This window comes from Meriones unguiculatus, chromosome 21 (genome assembly GCF_030254825.1).
Source record: "Meriones unguiculatus strain TT.TT164.6M chromosome 21, Bangor_MerUng_6.1, whole genome shotgun sequence".
In the NCBI taxonomy this organism is placed as follows: domain Eukaryota; kingdom Metazoa; phylum Chordata; class Mammalia; order Rodentia; family Muridae; genus Meriones; species Meriones unguiculatus.
Window position 1 is genome coordinate 33,163,539 of NC_083368.1, and position 21,286 is coordinate 33,184,824.

Sequence of the window (21,286 nt, forward strand, 5' to 3'; positions counted from 1 at the left end):
AAAGGAAAAAAAATATTTGTTAAGGTAGGAGAAGTAAAAGGAAAAAAATATGAACTAGAAGTTTTTATGTAGACCAATTGCATTCCCACTTTGATGTGATATAAAGATTCAATAGGAAAAGGAAGCAAACACTCATAATACAGGAACAGCACAATTCCTACCTCTACCACCTACAGTGAAATCCTATAGATTCTGTGCATTCAAATAGTTAAATAAGATTTCTAAGCAAACCTTTTTTTCAACTTCTAAAGGAAGTCCCACATCTCTTCTTAGAAAAAGCTGTGGTGTTTCTCTTTGTGGATCCAAATTAGTCAATTCAGCAAGTATTTCAGGCCAGTCACGAACTTGTTGCAAGGGTTTATGATAAGGCTTGAACTGGAGGCCTGAAAAACAGCTTTTCTTTTATAAATGACAAATTTATCATATTGATACATAGAAACCTTACATTAAATTAAATGTACTTAAGTATTAAATAGACTGTTTATAGATCTGAATTTAAATCAAAGTTTAATAATTATTATTACCCAAATTGTGGATAAGTGCCTGTTTTTAAGAGCGTAATTGAAAGAACATTTCTTGGGAACCAGGTGTGATGGCACAAGACTGTATGTGCAGGACTCGGGAGGTGGACATATAAAGACCACAAGATGAAGATTCTCTTCAGCCAAATAGCAAGTGTGAGCCAGCCTAAGTTACGTGAAATCTCAAAAACCAAAACAGAAGGAAAGAACATGGCTCAGGGGTTAGGGCACGGCGTACTCTCCTAGATCAAATCCCCAGCACCCACGTGGCGGTTCCAAACCATCTACAACTCCAGGTCCAGGGGGTCCACCAAACTCTCTGGTCTCCGTGGGGATCAAGCATGGCCATGGTGCACAGAGATACATGCAGGAAAAATATACATATCAAATAATAACATAAAATTTCTTAAGTAAAGAATATTTCTTGGGCTTGGGATGTGAATCAGTAGTATAGCACTTGCTTGTCAGTATTTGGAAAGACCTAGTTTGATAAATAGGACTGCAAAAAAATTTGTAGATAATTTTGCAAACAATCCTTAAAAACCAATGTATTAATGTACATTAAATTCTCAATCCCATTATAGCTTACTTGAATAGTACGATTTGGTGCTAGACATATATTTAAAGGTAAGTGCCACCCAATTAATTAAATTCCTTAAGTATTCATAGTAAATTTGGAAGACTATACATTGAACTTAAGTTGATTTTAAATAAAAAGGTTTAACAGAGAACTAACATAAAAAATTTCACTTTGAGAGAAATATTGAAAATGAAGGCAAGTTGTATGAATTCTACATTTAGTAGCATTCAAACTAGGTGGGTTGCCAGAAAGAAAACATTCGATGTTTACTACTTTCAAAATGCTTTGAATGAAGCAGGGGAGGGAGTCCTCCACATTTCAGCAGTTTGAACACTAACAATATGAGATGAATTTAAAAGTCAACAATAAAGTTATAATCATGTTTGCTAACACACTTCCAAAAAGAGGCAATGAGGTTTAAACAATAAAATACTTCCTCCTCCCAAGCTGTCTTACTAAGGTTTTCTGAACAGATCCAGATAGTGAAATATTGCTGAGTTTCTTGAGAGAGTCGCATTCCTTCCATTATTTGCTGTGCTGTGGTATTATTGCCATGCTTTAGCTCAACAGAACGATAGGATCCATCCATTCTGTAAATTCGAACTTTTTCATACTAGGAAAAATTATGAAAAGTCATGTAAGCTGTTTGATAAATTAAGTATTACAAGAGCACTTGCTATTCATTTTTAAAGTTTTTATTAATTATAGTTTATTCATTTTGTATCCCAACTGTAGCCACTTTCCCCATCCCCTCCCAACCCACCCTCCCTCCCTCTTCTTCTCCTATGTCCCTTACCCCAAGTCCAATGATAGGGGAGGTCCTCCTCCCCTTCCATCTGACCCTAGTCTATCAGGTCTCATCAGGACTGGCTTCTCTGTCTTCCTCTGGACTGGTAAGGCTGCTCCCTCCTCAGGTGGAGGTGATCAAAGAGCCAGCCCTTGAGTTCATATCAGAGATGGTCCCTGGTCCTATTACTGGGGAACCCTTTTGGACACTGAGCTGCCTTGGGCTATTTCTGTGCAGGGGTTCTAAGTTATCTCCATGCATAGTCCTTGGTTGGAGTATCAGTCTCAGAAAAGACCCCTCTGCCCAGATTTTTTGGTTCTGTTGCTCCCCTTGTGGAGATCCTGTTTCCTCCAGATCTTTCTATCTCCCCTTCCTTCATAAGATTCCATGCACTTTGCCCAATGTTTGGCTATGAATCTCAGAATATGTTTTAATACCCTGCTGGGTAGAGTCTTTCAGAGGCCCTCCGTGATAGGCTCCTGGCCTGTTCCCTGTTTTCTCCCTCTTCCAATGTCCATCTCGTTTGCCTTTCTGAATGAAGATTGAGCATCTTACCCAGGGTCCTCCTTCTTGATTAGCTTCCTTAGGTATGCACATTTGAGTATGATTATCCTATATTATATGTCTAATAGCCACTTATAAGTGAGTATATACCATGTGTGTCTTTTCTAGTTCCCACCATTTGCCTGCAAATTTCATTTCTTTGTTTTTAATTGCTGAGTAGTATTCCATTGTGTAAATGTACCGCAATTTCTGTACCCGTTTCTCAACTGAGGGACATCTGGGTTGTTTCTAGCTTTGGGCTATTATGAATAAAGCTGCTACAGAGAACTGGAGTTTAGTTCCCTACACATACTTTGGGAGGTTCACAGCCACTTGCAATTCCAGGTTCAATGCCATCTTCTAGTCCCCATGGATACTTGCAAACACAGGTGCGTATACACATGCAGGCACACTCACATACTCACCAAAAATAATTACATACTGCAGTGCAACAAGATACTTTATGCCCAACTTCATACCCTCTATGGTATAGATTTTTAATGTGTGAACTATCAAAACTTACTTCAAACATGTTGACAATATTTTAAAAACTATTACTTCAATTATTTGCACTTTCTAAAAATTTTTCTGAATATTCCATGGTCAAATTAGGAAAAAAAAAAGTGTTGTTTTTAAAATATTGACTACCTAGCATGAACTCAGTGGCTGCCTCTCTTATCACCTCTCCCTGGGAGTGGGGGGGGTACAGCCTTGCCAGGCCACAGAGGAACAATGGAACCAGTCCTTAAGAGACCTGACAGGTAAGGGTCAGATAGATGGGGAGGAAGACCTATCAGTAGACTAGGAGAGGAGTATAGGGGGAGAAGAGGGAGGGAGGGTAGAATTGGGAGGAGAAGAGGGAGACACAGCCAGGATACAAACTGAATAAATTATAATAAATGATAATATTAATTTTTTATTTAATTATTTTATTTTTATTAATTACATTTTATTCACCTTGTATCCCCTCTGTACCACCCTCCGTCCTCCCCTCCCAACCCCACCCTCTCTCTATCTTCCCCACTGTGTCCCTCTCCCAGTCCACTGAAAAGGGAGACTTCCTCCCCTTCCCTCTAATCCTAGTCTATCATCAGGTCTCATCAGGAGTGGCTGCATTGTCTTCCTCTGTGGCCTGGTAAGGCTGCTCCCCCTTCAGGGGGAGGTGATCAAAGAACAGGCCAATCAGTTCATGTCAGAGATAGTCCCTGTCCCCATTACTATGGAGGCCACTTGGATACTGAACTCCCCTAGGCTACCTCTGTGCAGGGGTTCCAGGCCATCTTGACTACCAAGTTCTTTTAAGACTATATTTTATAGAGTATTTAATATACACTGTATATATGACAGGAAATAGAAACTTGGAATTAAATCCAAGAACCTTCTGAGTCTAGTGGGGCACAAATCATACTGAAGAAATGTGCACTAGGAATAACTTATGCTAAGACAAGTTAATAATTGAAGACTTGGAAAGTGCATGTCATGAAAAAATATACTTTGAGCTACTTTCCTTCCTCGAGTTCAGAAAATCTCAAATAGTATTAACATTATCAATAGATTTGTACTGTTATAGGAGATAGCTAATCTCCCAAATAACTTGTAAGCCAATTCATTTTAGATTTAAAGTACCTGATATATTTGATCACATTTACAATATAAACATTAGGACAGAAAATGCTATATCTAACTGCATCATTTGGAACTGAATGACAGTGAGAATAACAAGGATTTCTCTATTGCATTAGTAAACAAGAAAGCAGAAAAGGGCTAGGAATATGGCTCAGTGACTAAGAACACTTGCTGTGAGAGCAAGATCTGAGTTTAAATGCCAAGCATCCAGATGAAAGCTGGGAATGGCAGCTTGTGTCTGTAATCTCAGTGTTGGTTGGACAGAGGAGCGAAGAGGACCCTGGAAGCTAGACAAAATGGTGGGCTTTAAGCTCAGGGAGAGACCCTGTCTCAAAAAATAAGGGGGCATGTGTTTTAGAAACACTTCTAACATTATCCTCTGGTCTCCACATGGGCAGTCAACTTTACTCATGTGTACCACATGTGTGCATGCAAACACACACACACACACACACACACACACACACACACACACACCTATCTACCTCTTTCACGAAGCTAACAAATAACGTATTTCACTTTTCTGAGGAAGAAAATGAGTTTCTTATACACCATCATGCTAAAAATTATTAACGAATGGTGTACAATGCTGCTGTTTACAAATAGACATGCTACTCAGGGAGAAACTACACATCAATGAGCACAATTACGTACAATAAACACATTAAGTACATTCATAAATACCTTAATGTTTTAGTTAATGACAGAACCAAACATAAAATGGAATCACATATATCACACTATATTGCATATAGCCTAGATATTTAGAAGTATGTATCATGAATGTTGTTCAAATACTCTCCATGATGTTTACAGAATGCCAAAATTGTCTAATGATGTATTTCTTAATTACATCTGCCATATGAGATTATACTAGAAGTTAATTTTTTTGGTAAATGGGATGAACATAGGGTCTGCTGCAAACTATTTACATATGACATTTGGCTCTAACTATTCAGATAAGTCTTACTGGTTTGTTAATGGCTTCTTTCAACAATTTTGCAGCTTCTTCCCAGTTATTTTGTTTGTTTTCTTCACAAATATTTAATGGGGATCTTCCTTGTTGGTCTGTTATGTGCTGTAATGGAAGAAGTGATGAAAAAAAGACATTACAAACACATGGTGTTTTGAAAGAATGTTAAACAATTAAATTTTTTATAAAAATATCTGGCTAGGAGAGAGTAAGTATTAACCATACTTAGAATATACTATACTTAAACAAAAAATTGGAAAAGCTAAAAAACTCAAAGCATGAATTAATAGGATTATATATTTTTCAAAAGTTCAGATAGAGATTTAAGAAAGGTTTCTACAGTTTACATTTTCTTTTTACCAAATACTTGCTAGTAAAAATTCTAGAAAATGGGTAAATAGTTTTCTTTCATTAAGACATTTTGGGGGGAATAAAATATAGAATGATTTTTATATATATTCTGGGGATGGATATATGTAAGGACTATATAAAACAATACAAATGTACCAAATGCAATGAACTATGCATCCAAGTGGTTAAAATCATACATTTTACATGAAGTGTACTTTATCATACTAAAAATAATTCAAAATTTATGATAAAAGGCACAGTTTACACATACATACTAGTCTATAAAGTAAAATTTGTTTTTTAGTTGACCTATTAAGTGTACAATTAAACATCTTTATATACTACTTATTAGTTGTTGAACATAAAAATATAAAACAGAAAATAACTTACTCTGTCAATGTCTGGGTGTGTAAGGAGGATCTGTACTATTTCAGCATGTCCCCCTCCAGCAGCAAAATGAAGTGGTGAGCTGAGCTGGCCATTTAAAAGGTTTGGATTGCACCTTCCTTTCTCTAATAATATGCGAGTGGCTTCAACTTTTCCATACCTATAAAAATAATAAAATTTACCTTAAAAAAAAAAAAAAGCCCATCTGGAGATAGAACCACCTGGAAGGGACTGGAGCTCCACAAGGAGAGCAACAGAACCAAAAAATCTGGGCCCAGGGCTCTTTTCTGTGACTGATACTCTAACCAAGGACCATGCAAGGAGATAACCTAGAATTCCTGCACAGATGTAGTCCATGGCAGCTCAGTCTCCAAGTGGGTTCCCTAGTAATGGGAGCAAGGACTGTCTCTGACATGAACTCAGTGGCTGGCTCTTCGAACACCCCTCCTCCCCCATAAGGGGGAAGCAGCCTTACCAGGCCACAGAGGAAGACAATACAGCCCAGTCCTGATGAGACCTGATAGGCTAAGGTCAGATGGAAGAGGAGAAGGACCTCCCCTATCAGTGGACTGGGGAAGGGGCATGGGAAAAGAGGAAGGAAGGGTGAGATTAGGAGGGGTTGAGGTAGGGGGCTACAGTTGGGATACAAAGTGAATGAATTGTATTAAATAAAAAAATATTTTTCAAAAATTGAGTGCAGAAGATGCATCTGAAAGTCTTATTTTTTTTTCACATCCAATTCTGCATACTATCATGAGCAACCAAGCGCTGACCACACAGATAAGTTCAAGACAAAATTAAAAATAGGGCTTACTCTGTGGGGGAAAAAAAAGCCCATCTGAATTGTTTAAAAAATTCAAATTTTGATCAAAGAGCAGGCTGCTAAAATCATGTCAGAGACAGTTCCTGTTTCCATTACTAAGGAACACACTTGGAGACTGAGCTGCCGTGGGCTACATTTGTGCAGGGGTTCTAGGTTATTTCCGTGCATGGCTGGAGTATCAGTCTCAGAAAAGACCCCTGGGCCCAGATTTTTTTTTATTCTGCTGATCTTCTTGTGGAGCTCCTATCCTCTCCAGATCTTACTTCTTTCCCACTTTTTTCATAAGATTCCCTGCACTCTGCCCAAAGTTTGGCTGTGAGTCTCATGATATGTTTTGATACCCTGCTGGATAGAGTCAGATGCCAAAACCATACAATGGAAAAAAGATAGCATCTTCAACAAATGGTGCTATGTCTAACTGGATGTCTACCTGTAGAAAAATGAAAATAGATCCCTGTGTACAGATTTGCTTTCTTTTATTTCTTTGCTCTCCCTGTGGAGAGCAAAAGACCCTCCAGGTCTTTGTATCTCCCCCTTCTTTCACCTCCCTCTGAGTGGGGAGCAGTCTGACCAGGCCAGGAGGAAGAAAATGCAGCCACTCCTGATGAGACCTGATAGACTAGGATCAGAAGGAAGGAGAGGAAGACCTCCCCTATCAGTGGACTTGGGGAAGGACATTCGTGGAGAAGGGGGAGGGAGGGTGGGATTGGGAGAGGAGGGGGAGCTACAGGGGGGATACAAAGTGAATAAAGTATAATTAATAAAAAAATTAAAAATTAAAAATAAATAAATAAAAATAAATAAATTTTATTTATTTTTATAAATAAAATAAAAAGAAATCATCTGGGCTAGAGGTGGTGGTGCATGCCCGTAGTCCTAGCACTTGGAAGGCAAAAAAAAAAAAAAACAAAACAAAATTTTTCAAATTTTACAAGATATTTGAAGAGTATCTAGAGAACAAGGGATTAAAGTGTGAAGATGCTGACCAAGTGTCTGGAATGTTTAGGAATTTTTGTTTGTTTGGTTTTCTGAGACAGGGTTTCTCTATGTTAATAGTCCTGACTGTCCTGAAACTTACTTTGTAGGCCAGACTAGCCTCAAACTCAGAATCACCTGTCTCTTCCTTCTGAATGCTGGCTTTAAAGGTGTGCACCATCACACCTGACTACTTAGCAATTTTTTATAGGAATTTAATAGCTCAATTCAACTATTTCAATTTCTGATCAACTAAGAAAATATAATTTTAAAAAAAGAGGAAAAAAGATAATCACCCCATACAAAAGCACAAAAATAAGAAAGTAGGAGACATACTTTTTAGTTCAGAATTGGGTCAGAATGTGCGGCTCACTGGTGAACATATGCATCAAGAACCCCAGGGTTCAGTTGCCAGGGAAAACAACAGAACAAAACCACAGCACATTAAAGCAACTTAAAATTAGAAATTAAGTCATTAAAAAAAAAGCTTACATTGAGTACATTAGATGCTTTAAGTTTAAGTAAACAGCTTACAATAACAATCAGTAGAAGTGTAAACGACACTTAAGGATTTTTAAAATCATTTTATTTCATGTATATGGAAGTTTCATGTATATGTATATGCCTGTATATATATCTGTGCATCATTAGTGTGCAAGGCCCTTTGATCTCCTGAACCTGAAATTACAGCTGGTTGTAAGCTACCACGTGGGTGCTTCTAATGGAACCCAGCTCCTCTGAAAGCAGCCATTGCTCTTAACTACTGATCAATCTCTCTGGCACTTCAAAATTTAAAGATTAAAAAACATACTCTTTAAAAATTATTGGAATAGAGAGAAGGTACAAGCCAGTTTAAGACAATTTTTAAAAGTATTTTGAAAACAAAAATTTGAATTGGATTTTAAATAGGACAGGACTGAAAAGTTGAAGAGAGGAAGACTATTTTAGGTTTGGGGCAAAGGAGTAAGCAATACAAGGTCGCAAGCACATGCTGGGTACATTGAGCCAACCTTCTGCTTGACAGCAAAGACATGCTTAAAGCTGATCTCAAGCAAAGACTGAAGGGAATATGCTGTTTGCAAATAGTCAGGAAGAAGGGAAAGAGAAATTTGGTTTTCACTGTAGCACATTTGGAGGAAAATAGCTTATTAGAAGTGATTTGATTTGCCCTCAACTTTTGCTTTCTTCCCCTTTACAAACTCTATGGTTTTATCACACTCTGGCCATTTGTATCCTATTCTTAGTCATATTACTTCACACTGTTTTTTTTTTGCTACTTTTAAGGTATCTTTTCCTCTTCCCCATTTTGTTCAGGTTAAACTCCATTATTACTCTGAAGTAATATACATCATACCTTCCTAAGAAGTACATTTAAAAAATAGCATTTTATTTTTGTTTTCTTTAAGAGATTTATCTCATTTTGTGCAGTTTCATCTTCCTTAATGTAATTCTGTCCTCTACCATCTTGGGAGTCTGTCAGAATGGTGTTATTATATATTTTAAACACCATATATATTTAAATATATATATGGTGTTATATATATTTATATATCTCCTTTATGCTCCAAGGAGAAGGAATTAATCTGTTCATTAGCCACTAAAAATGTGTACCAGAACTGAGGAAGGAGGCAAGGCCTAGAATATGTAACTGAAAATATGTAAAACCATCTCACTGAGCCTAACTATTACTAAGTCTGGAAGAATGTAGAGAAAGATACTTATCCTATAATGCTAAACTCCATGTAGAAAAACACCATTACAGGAGAAGACAAGAGACAACAGTTCAAACAGTAACTAAAATAAGTAAAACAAATGAGTTTTGTATGACATATAAATTTTTCTTATTCAGTTATGTAATATAGTTGTCAGAATGATTTGGGAGTTAGGCAGAGGTAATTGTATCAAACAGATTAGAAAAGTGACGTTTGAATCAGTTATGTAATTTATCTACAATTTCATGACTATAAGCCAGTGAGAATCTGGTTTTCTGAATTCTATAGGATAGAGTACAGAACACAGGATAATTATAACAACAACAATGGAATATTCAGTATATTAAAGTTAATCCCTTTCAACTCCAATTCACTCTGAGAACAAAGGAGTGGGATGGAGTTTTTTGGAAGCTTCATGACATGGTTTGAAACAGACTGAAGGAAGAAAGGAGAAATAGAAATGAGAGCACATCTATTAGCTAGGTAGATCAGAGATTTGTAATACTGTAAAACACTGTTATTGTCCTATAGTTTTTATTTTCTTTATTATTATTATTATTATTACAATTTATTCACTTTGTACCCTGGTTGTAGCCTCTCTCAGCTCTTCCCAGTTCCACCCTTCCTTCCTTATCCTCCCTCCCTCTTCCTTCCCTATCCCTCTGCCCAAGTCCACTGATGGGGAAGTCCTCCTCCCCTACTGTCTGACCCTATCCTATCAGGTCCCATCAGGACTGCCTGGATCCTCTTCTTCTGTGGGCTGGCTAGGTCACCCCACCAAGGAGAAGTGATCAAGAAGCAGGCAACCTAGTTCATGGCAGAGACAGTCTCTTTTCCCCTTACTAAGGAACCCATGTGGAGACTGATCTGTCTAAGGGCTATATCAAGCAGGAAGTCTAGGTTATCTCTATGCATGGTCTTTGGTTGATGCATCAGTCTCTGTAGTTCCCCTGGGCCCTGCCTTTTTTTCCGCTTTGTTGGAGCTCCTGTTCCCTCCAGGTCCTTTTATACTCCCCTTTTTCCATAAGACCCCCTGCACTCTGTCCAAAGTTTGACTGTAAGTCTTTGCATCTGTCTTGATCCCCTGCAAAGTGGAGTCTTTTAGTGGACATCTGTGGTAGGCTCCCATCCTGTTCCCGCTCTTCTACTGCTTCTGGTATCTACCCTGATTTAGCTTCTGAATGAGAATTAAGCATCTTCTCTACAGTTCTCCTTGTTGTTTAGCTTTTTTAGGTCTGTAGATTTTAGTATGTTTATCCTGTATTATATGACTTATATCCATTTACAAATGAGTTATACCATGTGTGTCTTTCTACTTCTGGGTTACCTCACTCAGGATGATCTTTTTTAGTTCCATCTATTTGAATGCAAATTTCATGATTTCCTTCTTTTTAATAGCTGAGCAATACTCTATTGTGTAAATGTACCACAATTTCTGTATCTATTCTTCATTGAGGGACATCTAGGCTGTTTCCATATTCTGGTTATTACGAATGAAGCTGCTATCAACATAGTTGAGCAAATGTTCTTGTTGAATGGTTGAGAATCTTCCAGATATATGCCCAGGAGTAGTATAGCTGGGTCTTGAGGGAACACTATTCCCATTTTCTGAGAAAGATTCTCAACAGAGAAATACTGAAAGGTGGAGAAACACTTAAAGAAATGCTCAGTTTCCTTAGTCATCAGGAAATGCAAAAAAAAAAACAAAAAAAAAAAAAACCAAAACTCTGAGATTCCATCTCATACCCATCAGAATGGCGAAGATCAAAACCTCAAGTGACAACAATGTTAGAGAGGATGTGGAGAAAGGAAAACCCTCATCCATTGCTGTTAGGAATGTAAACTTGTACAACCACTTTAGAAGTCAATCTCCTGTACTTTTTATTTAGAAAATAGGGTGTTTTTTGTAAAACTATGTTGTTTTATATATAGTGTTTATTTGGTATTGATAAAGATATTTCCACTTTGATTTTTTTTGTTGTTGTTTGTTTGTTGTTTTTCAAGACAGAGTTTCTCTGTGTAACAGCCCTGGCTGTTCTGGACTCACTTTGTAGACCAGGCTGGCCTTGAATTTTTGAGAGTTCTGCCTGTACCTGCCTCCAGAGTGCTGGAATTAAAGGCATGCACTGCCATACTGACAGTTCACTTTGATTTCTAACATGATAAATATCACTATATTAATTCCACATGAATACTCTTTGGGATCCTATAACTTCCAAAGACAAAAGTTGTCCTCAAACAAAAAAGTTTAAAAATTACTAATCTCAGCAAAAAATTTAAGGATAAGATCCAAAGGGATAAACTTATAGTTTAACTTTATTTATTTTATTTTATTTTTTTAATAAAGATAGGATTAGGAATGGTGGTGTCTATCTGTAATCCCAGCGCTTAAAAGGTAGAGGCAGGAAAATCAAAAGATCAGGGCCAACCTGGGTTTAAAAAAAAAAAAATAGCCTGTGTCCTTTCATAATGCTGTCATCAAATACTGACTAAGAATACATAAAGTGTTTTACTAGTTTTTATTTTTTTCTTTTGAAACAGGGTCTTGCTGTATAGCCCTGGCTGCTCTGCAGACAAGGCTGGGCTCAAACTTGTAGTGACACTCCCAAGCCTGCTTCCCACTGGCTCGGGTTACAGTATGCACCACCCAGCCTGGACTATCCCATTCTTTCCTCAGATTCACATTATCCAATAATGCTCACTATTTTCAATTGACAGAAAAATTTATCAAAGAGAAAAATTTCCTTCTGTATTCTACTAAAAAGAAATTCTAACTAAGAATACTAAAAATTAATAATTTTAAATTTAGACATCACAATTTTTATATTTTAACATTTCTTTTTCTTCTTTATCTTCTTTCCCCAATTCCCTTCTTTCTTAACATATTTCACATGTCCTACCACTGAGCTATCTTCTCACTCCAGTCATATTAATCAAAGCCAACATTTGTTCAGTACTTCCTATATGCTCTCAATTACTTTATTTGCATTTTGTATTTTTATTTTAGAAAATGTCATTTTAAACTCCATCTGGTAAATACATAAGCAGGCTATTAGGATGTTAAGTAACTTAATAAGGATCATATGTAAGGAACTATCTACTGCTACTGATACCTCAGTACATCCCAAACCACATTATATGTCACACTATGCTTTTGTTATATATAATAGGTAGTTCAAAGTTTTACTTTTCTTTTGCTAGAAAAGAAAATAACCTCTGTTGCAAAATGGAGAGCATGGTCAAACAGATAAATTGGGGATTTCTATATATTACAGGTCACTGATGTTATTCCCAATTCTGCAGTGTATTTTGGAAGACTGAAGTATATTCTACACCTTTTTAACTCTACGCATTGTTTCTACTACCAGTAATTATGAGTTATGTGAGGGAAAATCTACTTCATCAGATAAAGATGACTTAGGTTAGCCTTTTCTAAATATAAATATAAAAATTCCCCATAGTGAAAAGTGGGGAACATTTAAGCTTGTTGGTTTTTCCCTTGTCACTGGGAATAAAACCTCAGATCTACTGTACAATGATAAAGTATTTTGCCAGTGAACTATAGTCTCCATCACATTTACAGATAAAACAAAACAAAAAAAAATAGAGAAACAAAAAAGGCATTTATACTAAGTATAGCCATCAAACCACTTGATACAGATATTAACATCAGAGAAATGCAAATTTGAATCGGAAAGAACTCTTGAATGGTGTAATTACTTAGTGCTTGTTACCTTTTGCCCTGCTGAAGACTGAACCAAGGGCTCCGGACATACTTGGCAAGTCTTCTACCAACCTATTTTCCAACCCTAATTACCACAATTACTTATAAGTAAATAAACCGACCCCGAGAGAGGTAAATGTCCTTGTTCAATATGATATAACTAAGATACTACAGACATTTAGTAGGTAGTAAACAATGAGTGACTATGACTTTTTAAGGTAATAATCTATACCAGTTCATTACTACTATGACATAAGAACTCAGTTCAGCTAAGTGGCATTATTATTATTATTATTATGTAAGATGAATATGAGTGCCAAGAGGTATAGTGGGAAAAAACCAGGAAGAACTAACCCTAATTCTGTTCCAACTCTTACATCTGATAAAATAGGTTGTGATTCTAAGAATCTTTGAAGAAGGATTTGGTAGGCTTCTTGATATTATAGATTCTGAAAGCTCTAAATGGATATTTTCTAACATGATACAAGGACATATCCCATGTGCTTAATGTCAATTTATTGGCCATTTTACTGTCTGTCTTGCAATGGCTAAGAAGACCACCAATGCTTTTACTTGTGAAAGACTGGCAATTGCATAATAATCAAAAGATCAGAACAAAATGCTCAGAAGACAATCATGGCATAGATGCTGTCTGGAATAAGAACAGCTTTCTGATAAGAAACAACAGTATTATAATTATGAATTCAATTTTTCTAAAAAGAATAATCTATTTACCAGCATGCATAATGAATGGGTGCCCAGTGGTCATTATCTAGTTGGTTGACTGAAAATCCTTTACTGAGAAGATGGCTTAGTAATTCTGAATCTCCTTCACAGGCATTTCGATGCAACGGAAAGTCATCAACCCACTGTCGTTCTCTAATCATAAGAAAGAAATTGAAAGTATGAACACTGCTGAAATTCATATTACTTCAAAACAAAAGTGATACTTCTACGAAAACTATTTATCACTGTGCAGCCACAGGCTAGTGATCAGATTGCTTACTTACTGCCTACATATATTTTAAAATCAAGTTATGAAAAGCCAATTAGAGTAAAACCAAAACAGTACTTGTCTTCCATGACACTGCTCATGCTTCGCTGCCATTTTTCCTGTTTGGGAATTTGGATTTTTGAGTAGTCTGGTGCTCCTAGACCAAAGTATGGATTTATTACCACTTTATCTACCTATAAAGGAAATAAATAAATAAATAAAAATTCCTTAAAATTCTCAGATACTTGATTTTCATTTATAAATAAAGCATTGTTATTATTTTAATGTTTAAAATGATAACTATTCCATCTTTACTAGGAAAAATATTATATTTAAAAGGTCTTTTGAAACCAGAGTCAAAATTCAACTCTTACCCGATTTGTATACTGAAGATCTGATCCAAACAAAGGGTTGTAAATGCAAGTGTCTGCTTTCTCCAGGGCTAACATTTTACTCTTTATTTCCAGTGCACTGTAGCCCATGTGTAGTGAGTTTTCTATCTGCCCTGATTCAGCAGCATATGCAGGGTTTATGACATTTGTCTTTATCCGTTCAAGGGGAGAAGGTCGAAATAAAGCTGGAATAAAGTGAGACTGTGCATGACGTTCATCTAACCACCTGCAGAAGTGGGAAAGAGGCAGAAGCATTCTCAAAAGGGAGGATGAAAAAGACAGACTAGTGTAGGACTTAGGCATGTGTCGCTCTCCCATATTACAGTCAGCTTTGTATTAAGTACTTAATGAAAGCTTTGTCAATAGACACAGCAATTATTCTAAAATGTTAATGACATTATAATCATAAAACTTGTAAAAAGTATGAAGTGCTTCTGTAACTGGACTTTCTGAGATATGGCATCACACAAAAGAAGACTGTGACTTCTTCACTGACAAGAGTAACTGCTATGCCTACTTTTATAACACAGGAAGCTTGATCCTGTGAAGTGCTTATAATTTTTGAAAGATAAAATTAACATGTTGTAAGTAGACAAGACAGTCTTAGCTAGGAGACTTTTCATCCTTATAACTGAAATACTGACCATTTTTTAACGTAATAGGTTCTTTCCCATTAATTTTTTTATCCAGGCTGTACCTCAACCTAATTTCACCTATAATTGATTAAAAACATTCTTAATGCATTTCTTACTTATCCAAGGCTATTAGCATTCTTGCTGTAAGTGCTGCAAAGTGAGTACTGGATTCACTACAAACTCTCATGATATCTTGTAAGCAGTAAAAAATTGGACATCCAGGAGTATATGCATATTTAGTATTATCTGAAAAAGAAAATGAAGAAATTATTCCATTACATAAAAGTTTACAAGTATACTTTCTTCATACAGAGCATGTTCTCAGTATTTGTAAACTATAACAAATTGTTCGGTATTTGGAATTAGAAGGCCTGGATTCAAGTGACAGCCAGTTCTGTGACTTGTCTACTTAGATAAATAAAGCATTTGTAATATTAAATTTGATTTAGGGTGTTTGTGAGTAGGTGAGGGAACAACTTTTGCAAGTTGGTTCTTGTTGTCTACCTTGTTGATACAGAATGTCTTGTTTTCAGACTCTGAGACCACAAGTTTTTGGTTTATTCATCCTCCTGTCTCCATCTTTCAATTAACAAGTAGAATACTGGGATTCCAGAAATTTTTTTGGATGTTTTATGCAGGTTCCAAGAATTGAACTCATGTAATCAGGATTGCACTTTCAATCACTAAGCCAGTCCTCTGGTCCCAGCATTTACAATCTTTATAAATAAATCTTTATAAATCTTTCTCAATAGCGTTGTAAAATCTACTATGGTTTCCAACATCATTTAAATGGTAATTTTTTTTTTTAACCTTGAGAACACTCAGAAAAATGAGTCTTACATGTTACAGATAGCTAACAAAATAATGCCAACACATGAAGCAGCAAGCTGTTGGGATGTCTATGGTATATCATTAAATTTTTGCCGGAAGTATTACCATCTTACCTGAGACTAGCACTCTATAATTTGTAAAATAATTTCATATCAAATACCTCAACAAATTCTTTCTATATTATGAATCAAGTGAGAGCATGGAATAGTATTTTCTCTTATAGTTAGATCTTAAAGATTATCCTAAGCCTCAAAATTTGCTATATGATCTACATTAAAACTCTAACTGCTATTATTTGTTGCATGATATTTGATCCCATTGTGATCCCAAATATTGTAAACTGAAAAAAATTGTGGTTCAGCCCTAACATATACCTTTAATCCAATAACTTTTTGTTTGTTGTAAACAGGTGATTATGGTATGGGTTAGCCCTAGCATACACCTTAATCCAGAGCTTTCTATACACAGGTGTGGGGCTCTGCTGGATAAGGTTGAACCTGGGTCCTCTGGAAGCACAGTGTTGTTAACTGTTCTGAACCACCCATATCTCCAGCTCCCTAACCCGAATTCTTTTAATTTCAATTAGTCCTTCTCTGTTCGCATCTGCATCTTCAAAGTGGAAATGAAAACAATTATGAATTAGCCAAGAAACCTATACATTACCTTAAAATTAAAATATTTATAATGTTTTTCTTCTGTTAATGTAAAAACATTATTACAGCAATATATAAATGTTCATTCCTATGGACTTCAGCGAACTTTCAATTTACATTCAAAATACCTAAAAATCTGTATGGTAAATTTAGATTACCTTTGACAACTGATGGAACAATAAATAGTGCTGCTTCTCTGCCTGCCTTCTCCCCATCCAGAGGAAATTTCTTCATTAGTACCACTCGTTTTCCTAATAATTGGAAAAAAAAAAAAAAGAGCAAAGATAAAAGTTAAGAGAATGTATTGCTTGCTTCTTTGCTTTGTTGAGATAGGGTCCCTCAATGTAGTCCTGGCCTGAATTCCCCATGTAGCCAGGCTAGCCATTAACTCATGATCCTGCTGCCTCGCCTCCTAAGTGTCGAGATTACAGTGCAAACCATCATATCTGGCTGAAGATAACAGACATTTAAATCTTATAACTTACATTCAGGATTAGAAAACAAGTTTTTAGGGGTTGGAGATACTTCTCATTGTTATGACACTTGTCTAATAGGAACAAGGGTATGAACTGGATCTTTAGAATCACAAAAATAAATAAAATTTAAAAAATTAAAGACGAAAAATATGTACAAAAAGATCAAAGAAAACAAAGATTTTAGAAAAGGAACTCAAATATATAAAAGGCCAGCTATATTATATTATATGCACTAATAAAAACTGATAGATCTCAATGTTGGGGAGATGATTCAGTGGGTAAAGTATTTGCTCTACAAATGTGGAGCCTGAGTTCAAATCCTCAGAAGCCATGTAAATCTAGGTACAGTAGTGTGTGCCTATAATCCCAGTGCTAGATAGCAATATAGGAGACACAGATAGGAGAATTCAGAAGCTTGAGGGCAACCAGCTCAGTGTATGCTGGTGCTAGCAATAAGAAAATCTCTTATCAACAAGGTAGAAGGCAAGGACAGACACTCAAAATTGTTCTCTTACCTCCACACATGAGCCATGGTATGCATGCGTGGTACAAGCATGACCTGCATTCACACATACAAATGAGCATATAGGCACGCATACATACAGTACATAAATAAAAAGTTTTTAATTAAAATTCAGGGTCATAATTTGATATACCAGAAACTTCCTACCAGCTGGAGCTGGACAACTGTGAGCAACCAAGTAGATGCAGGAAATTGAACCTCTGTGAGAGTAACCAGTGCTCTTAACCACTGAACCATCTCTCTGGCCCCTAAATACTTTCCTTTTTAAATTATAACACCTAATATAGACACAGTTTGTAACTATTGTACCTTCTGACTGTTTCTTAGGAGGCTAAAGCCTCAGAAAATAGTTTAATATTTTTTAATAACTTGCACGGACTGTACCAGGCTGGCCTCAAACTCACAGAGATCCTCCTGCCCCTGCCTCCCGCATACTGGGATTATAAGCATGCTCCACCAGCACCTGGCCAAGGTTAATATATTTAAAATACTATCTGTATGGGTTTTTTGAAAAGGAGCTTCTTCCTATGACCAAAATGAGAAGAAAACCATTCTATTACCTTGGTAACTTAAAGATTTTTGGCTAATTAATATATGAATATTGTTTCTCTTAAGCACAGAGAAGCTCATGGTTAGTTTCTTTTGTCTGATAGAAATAAAAATATAGTTTTAAGAGAGTTATCTAGAAAACTATACTGCTAGCAAAAGTAATATGTAGTCTTTCCATTAAAAAGACCCCTGACATTGCATCTCCTTAAATGTTTTGGTTCTATAAAAACTAATTATTATTGGGTAGAGGAGGGGCTAAACTGGAACAGTGAACACAATAAAGTACATAATAATATACACTGGAAAGACCAGAATTGAGACTATTTTGTACAGTTAGTACTTGCTAATAAAATTTATACTGAAGTTGTTTCTGGAAGGCTCTGGGCTACTGTTTAACAAGCTCCTGAGGTTTTCCTACTTTTTTGAATGGAAAGGAAGACAGAAGAAAATTGATTTTAAAATATTTAAAATAAAAAATTTTTTTTTTCTGGGCCACGCACAGCAGCATCTTTAATCCCAGTACTCGGGAGGCATAAACAGACGATTTCAAGGCCAGCCTGGTCTATATAACGAGTTCCAAGCCAGCTAGAGGTGTAAGACTCTGTCTCAAAACAAGTAAACAAAGCAAAACAACCTTCCTCCTCCAAAACCACAATTTTTGCTTTTAAAGATCGAAAACAAACTGTTAGGCATAGGGAGAAAGAAAGTTTCCTACCTTTAATCCCCTGGTTTGCAGGAGAAATTGGTTTGGTAGTTTCTACTACATAATCCAATATGCCTTGTGCTATTTCACTGTTGCCTTGAAGTTTGGTTTCCAGCAAAACTTTCTTTCTCTTTTTTTTCTGTCCTTCAATGGGAACTTCATGCAATAAAATCTTAGATGAGAAAAATGACATTAATACAAAGTTTAAAATTCACTTGCCCTAGAATACTATAATATACTACTATACCAGTAATATATTAATCTATTAATATAATACTATTATAGTCTTTCTCAACCCTAGGTGCATATTGTAGAATAATCTATGAAGCTTTAAAATAATACCAAAGCTAGTCTCCTCTCTGGATCCATGAAGTCAGAATTCATAGGCTCTGAGTACTAGAAGTTCCCCAGGTCAATCTACAGTACAAACAAGATTGGACAATGGCTTCTGACAATGTTACAAAAGCAATTTAAGCAAAGTATAGAAATTAGGCTGAGTAAGTTGATTTTTTCATTAAGTTTTTAAAATTTTCTCAGTTATTCCATAAATTATACAAAGACCTAAGTTAATAAACTTAAGGAAATCATGACTTTGTCTTTCTCTGTTTCTTTCATTTTGTAAATAGTGTCTCATGCAGCCCAGGCTGGCCTCCAGCTCCCCATCCAGCCAAAGTCCACCCTGCCTGGTTTAATGCAGTGCTGGGACTCAAACTCTGAGATTTATGCATGCTAGCTAAGCACTCTATCAACCATTACATCTCAGGCCCCCAATAACTTTCTAATCTAATAATCTACACATGTAAATGAATACCAAGTTATGGAAAGGCACGAAGTAGAAAAAAACATGCTTGGGTAGAGAGCTAGACTAACTAGCTTATTAATAACAATTACAGCATATGTTCATAATGCTTTATATGTAAATGGTAGTACAGAATGACATTCACTGACAGAAATCAAATGTTATCAGAATTTCTCACTTCATAGGACTTGGCTCTATATTCCCGAGAATTGAGACTGGCAGTATTCTTTGGACGGATAACTGCAACATACGCATCTTCTATGTTTTCTGGATTTCCCATTGCTTTATAAAAGAAACAAAAAGTTCCTTGGAAGAGCAAATGACATAACTGGTGGCAAGGTAAAAAAAAAAAAAAAAAAAAAAAGGTATTACATCCTGCTCCAGTAATATTCACTTTGCAAAACAATTATAAAATGTTGATTTCATACCTTATAATATTTAATACCTAAAAGACACACCAGAGATGACTTTAATTTTATCTTTATCATCAAGAATCAAGTATCTGTCTTTGAGACTTAAAGATGTTATATAATTACAAAATATCTTATGAAGAAAACAACTTGAAATAATGGTTCAGAATAACGCACTCTTATTTTCCATAAAGTATACAAATAAATGTTAAGTTTGGAAGCCAGAAGAAGCTGGCTGCTTTAGACCAACCGGCACTGTATAGCTTTCAGTAAGAAGATATTTGATTTAGACATTTGGATGACCTACCCTAGGTCTTACAATTTCCTTGAAGATGTGAACCATTTGGTCAAAAGAAATTTTGAAAAGAAAGAAATTTTGTCAAAAGAAATATTTTCCATTTCTATTATCAATTCGCTAGATAAGCCAAAGTTTGTCATCTAAATATATTCACTATGTTTATGTACGGAAACCTTCCTATTCCCCTAAAACTACTTTTGAGTCTCCATTAGGCAATTTTAGAAAAAGCAATTCAATTTCAGCTGTATATCTGACTGCTGAATGTTCTCTTTGAGCAATGCTATTACTTTTTCACAGCTATACTAAAAAGCTTCTCTTGGATTGAATATCTTTTTCTTTTTTTACTTTGAAAGTCCCTAAGTTATATGCCAATAAATTTCTAAGAGAGCATCAACCAAAGAGTTTCTTTTCTAGTCACATTGATATGAACTTTCTTCAATTTTTAAAAAGGCCCATTAGTCATTAAATAGGTCTTTTCATATTTAACGAGTCCCTAACTGCTTCAACTCCCAGGAGAAAAGAAAAAGCATTTTCAAGATAGAGTTTAAAATGTTACTTGAGAGGATATACATTATTCTGTTTTCTCAGATGCAACTGATGTCACTTTGATACCTTAACTCACTTTCCTAAAATTTAAAAATGCTTTGAAATTTCATTAAAATGAAAATCTTTAAAAATCCAGTAATTTCTGGCACTTTAAATAAAATTTAGTCTAAAACCTTAACAGGTATTATTTCACAAACATTTGTCTTAATTTAAAAAAAAGTTTTTAATTATAAAAGTTTTCATTGACTTTGTAACAAAGAAACTAAAGGCATTCCTTTTAATTAATTAGTTAACTTTATACCTGGATTGCAGTTTCCCCTCCCTCTTCTCTCCCTCTCACTTCCTAGCCCCTATTCTCCTCCTCTCTTTGTCCTCAGAGAAGGGGCGGTCTCCCATGAACTTCAACCCGGCATAGCAAGCTGCAGTAAGGCTAAGTGTATCTTCTATTGAGGCTAGACAAGGCAGCCCAGATAGG

The 21,286-nt window shown here is 35.8% G+C and overlaps 1 protein-coding gene across 2 annotated transcripts in view; it reads right to left on the bottom strand.

Annotated features, from left to right (window-relative positions):
• Positions 1 to 21,286, bottom strand: part of Krit1 (KRIT1 ankyrin repeat containing) — a 35,144-nt gene that overhangs the window by 12,121 nt on the left and 1,737 nt on the right. For both annotated transcript variants that reach the window (XM_021659915.2, XM_021659916.2), the window contains exons 2-12: positions 19,736 to 19,885; positions 18,771 to 18,930; positions 16,666 to 16,758; positions 15,140 to 15,269; positions 14,371 to 14,614; positions 14,075 to 14,190; positions 13,738 to 13,881; positions 5,772 to 5,928; positions 5,028 to 5,135; positions 1,558 to 1,714; positions 232 to 383 (exon numbers count right to left, since the gene is read on the bottom strand). In XM_021659915.2, the coding sequence (XP_021515590.1) occupies positions 232 to 383; positions 1,558 to 1,714; positions 5,028 to 5,135; positions 5,772 to 5,928; positions 13,738 to 13,881; positions 14,075 to 14,190; positions 14,371 to 14,614; positions 15,140 to 15,269; positions 16,666 to 16,758; positions 18,771 to 18,930; positions 19,736 to 19,837 (1,563 nt within the window). In that variant the 5' untranslated portion in view covers positions 19,838 to 19,885. The remainder of the gene's footprint in view (positions 1 to 231; positions 384 to 1,557; positions 1,715 to 5,027; positions 5,136 to 5,771; positions 5,929 to 13,737; positions 13,882 to 14,074; positions 14,191 to 14,370; positions 14,615 to 15,139; positions 15,270 to 16,665; positions 16,759 to 18,770; positions 18,931 to 19,735; positions 19,886 to 21,286) is intronic.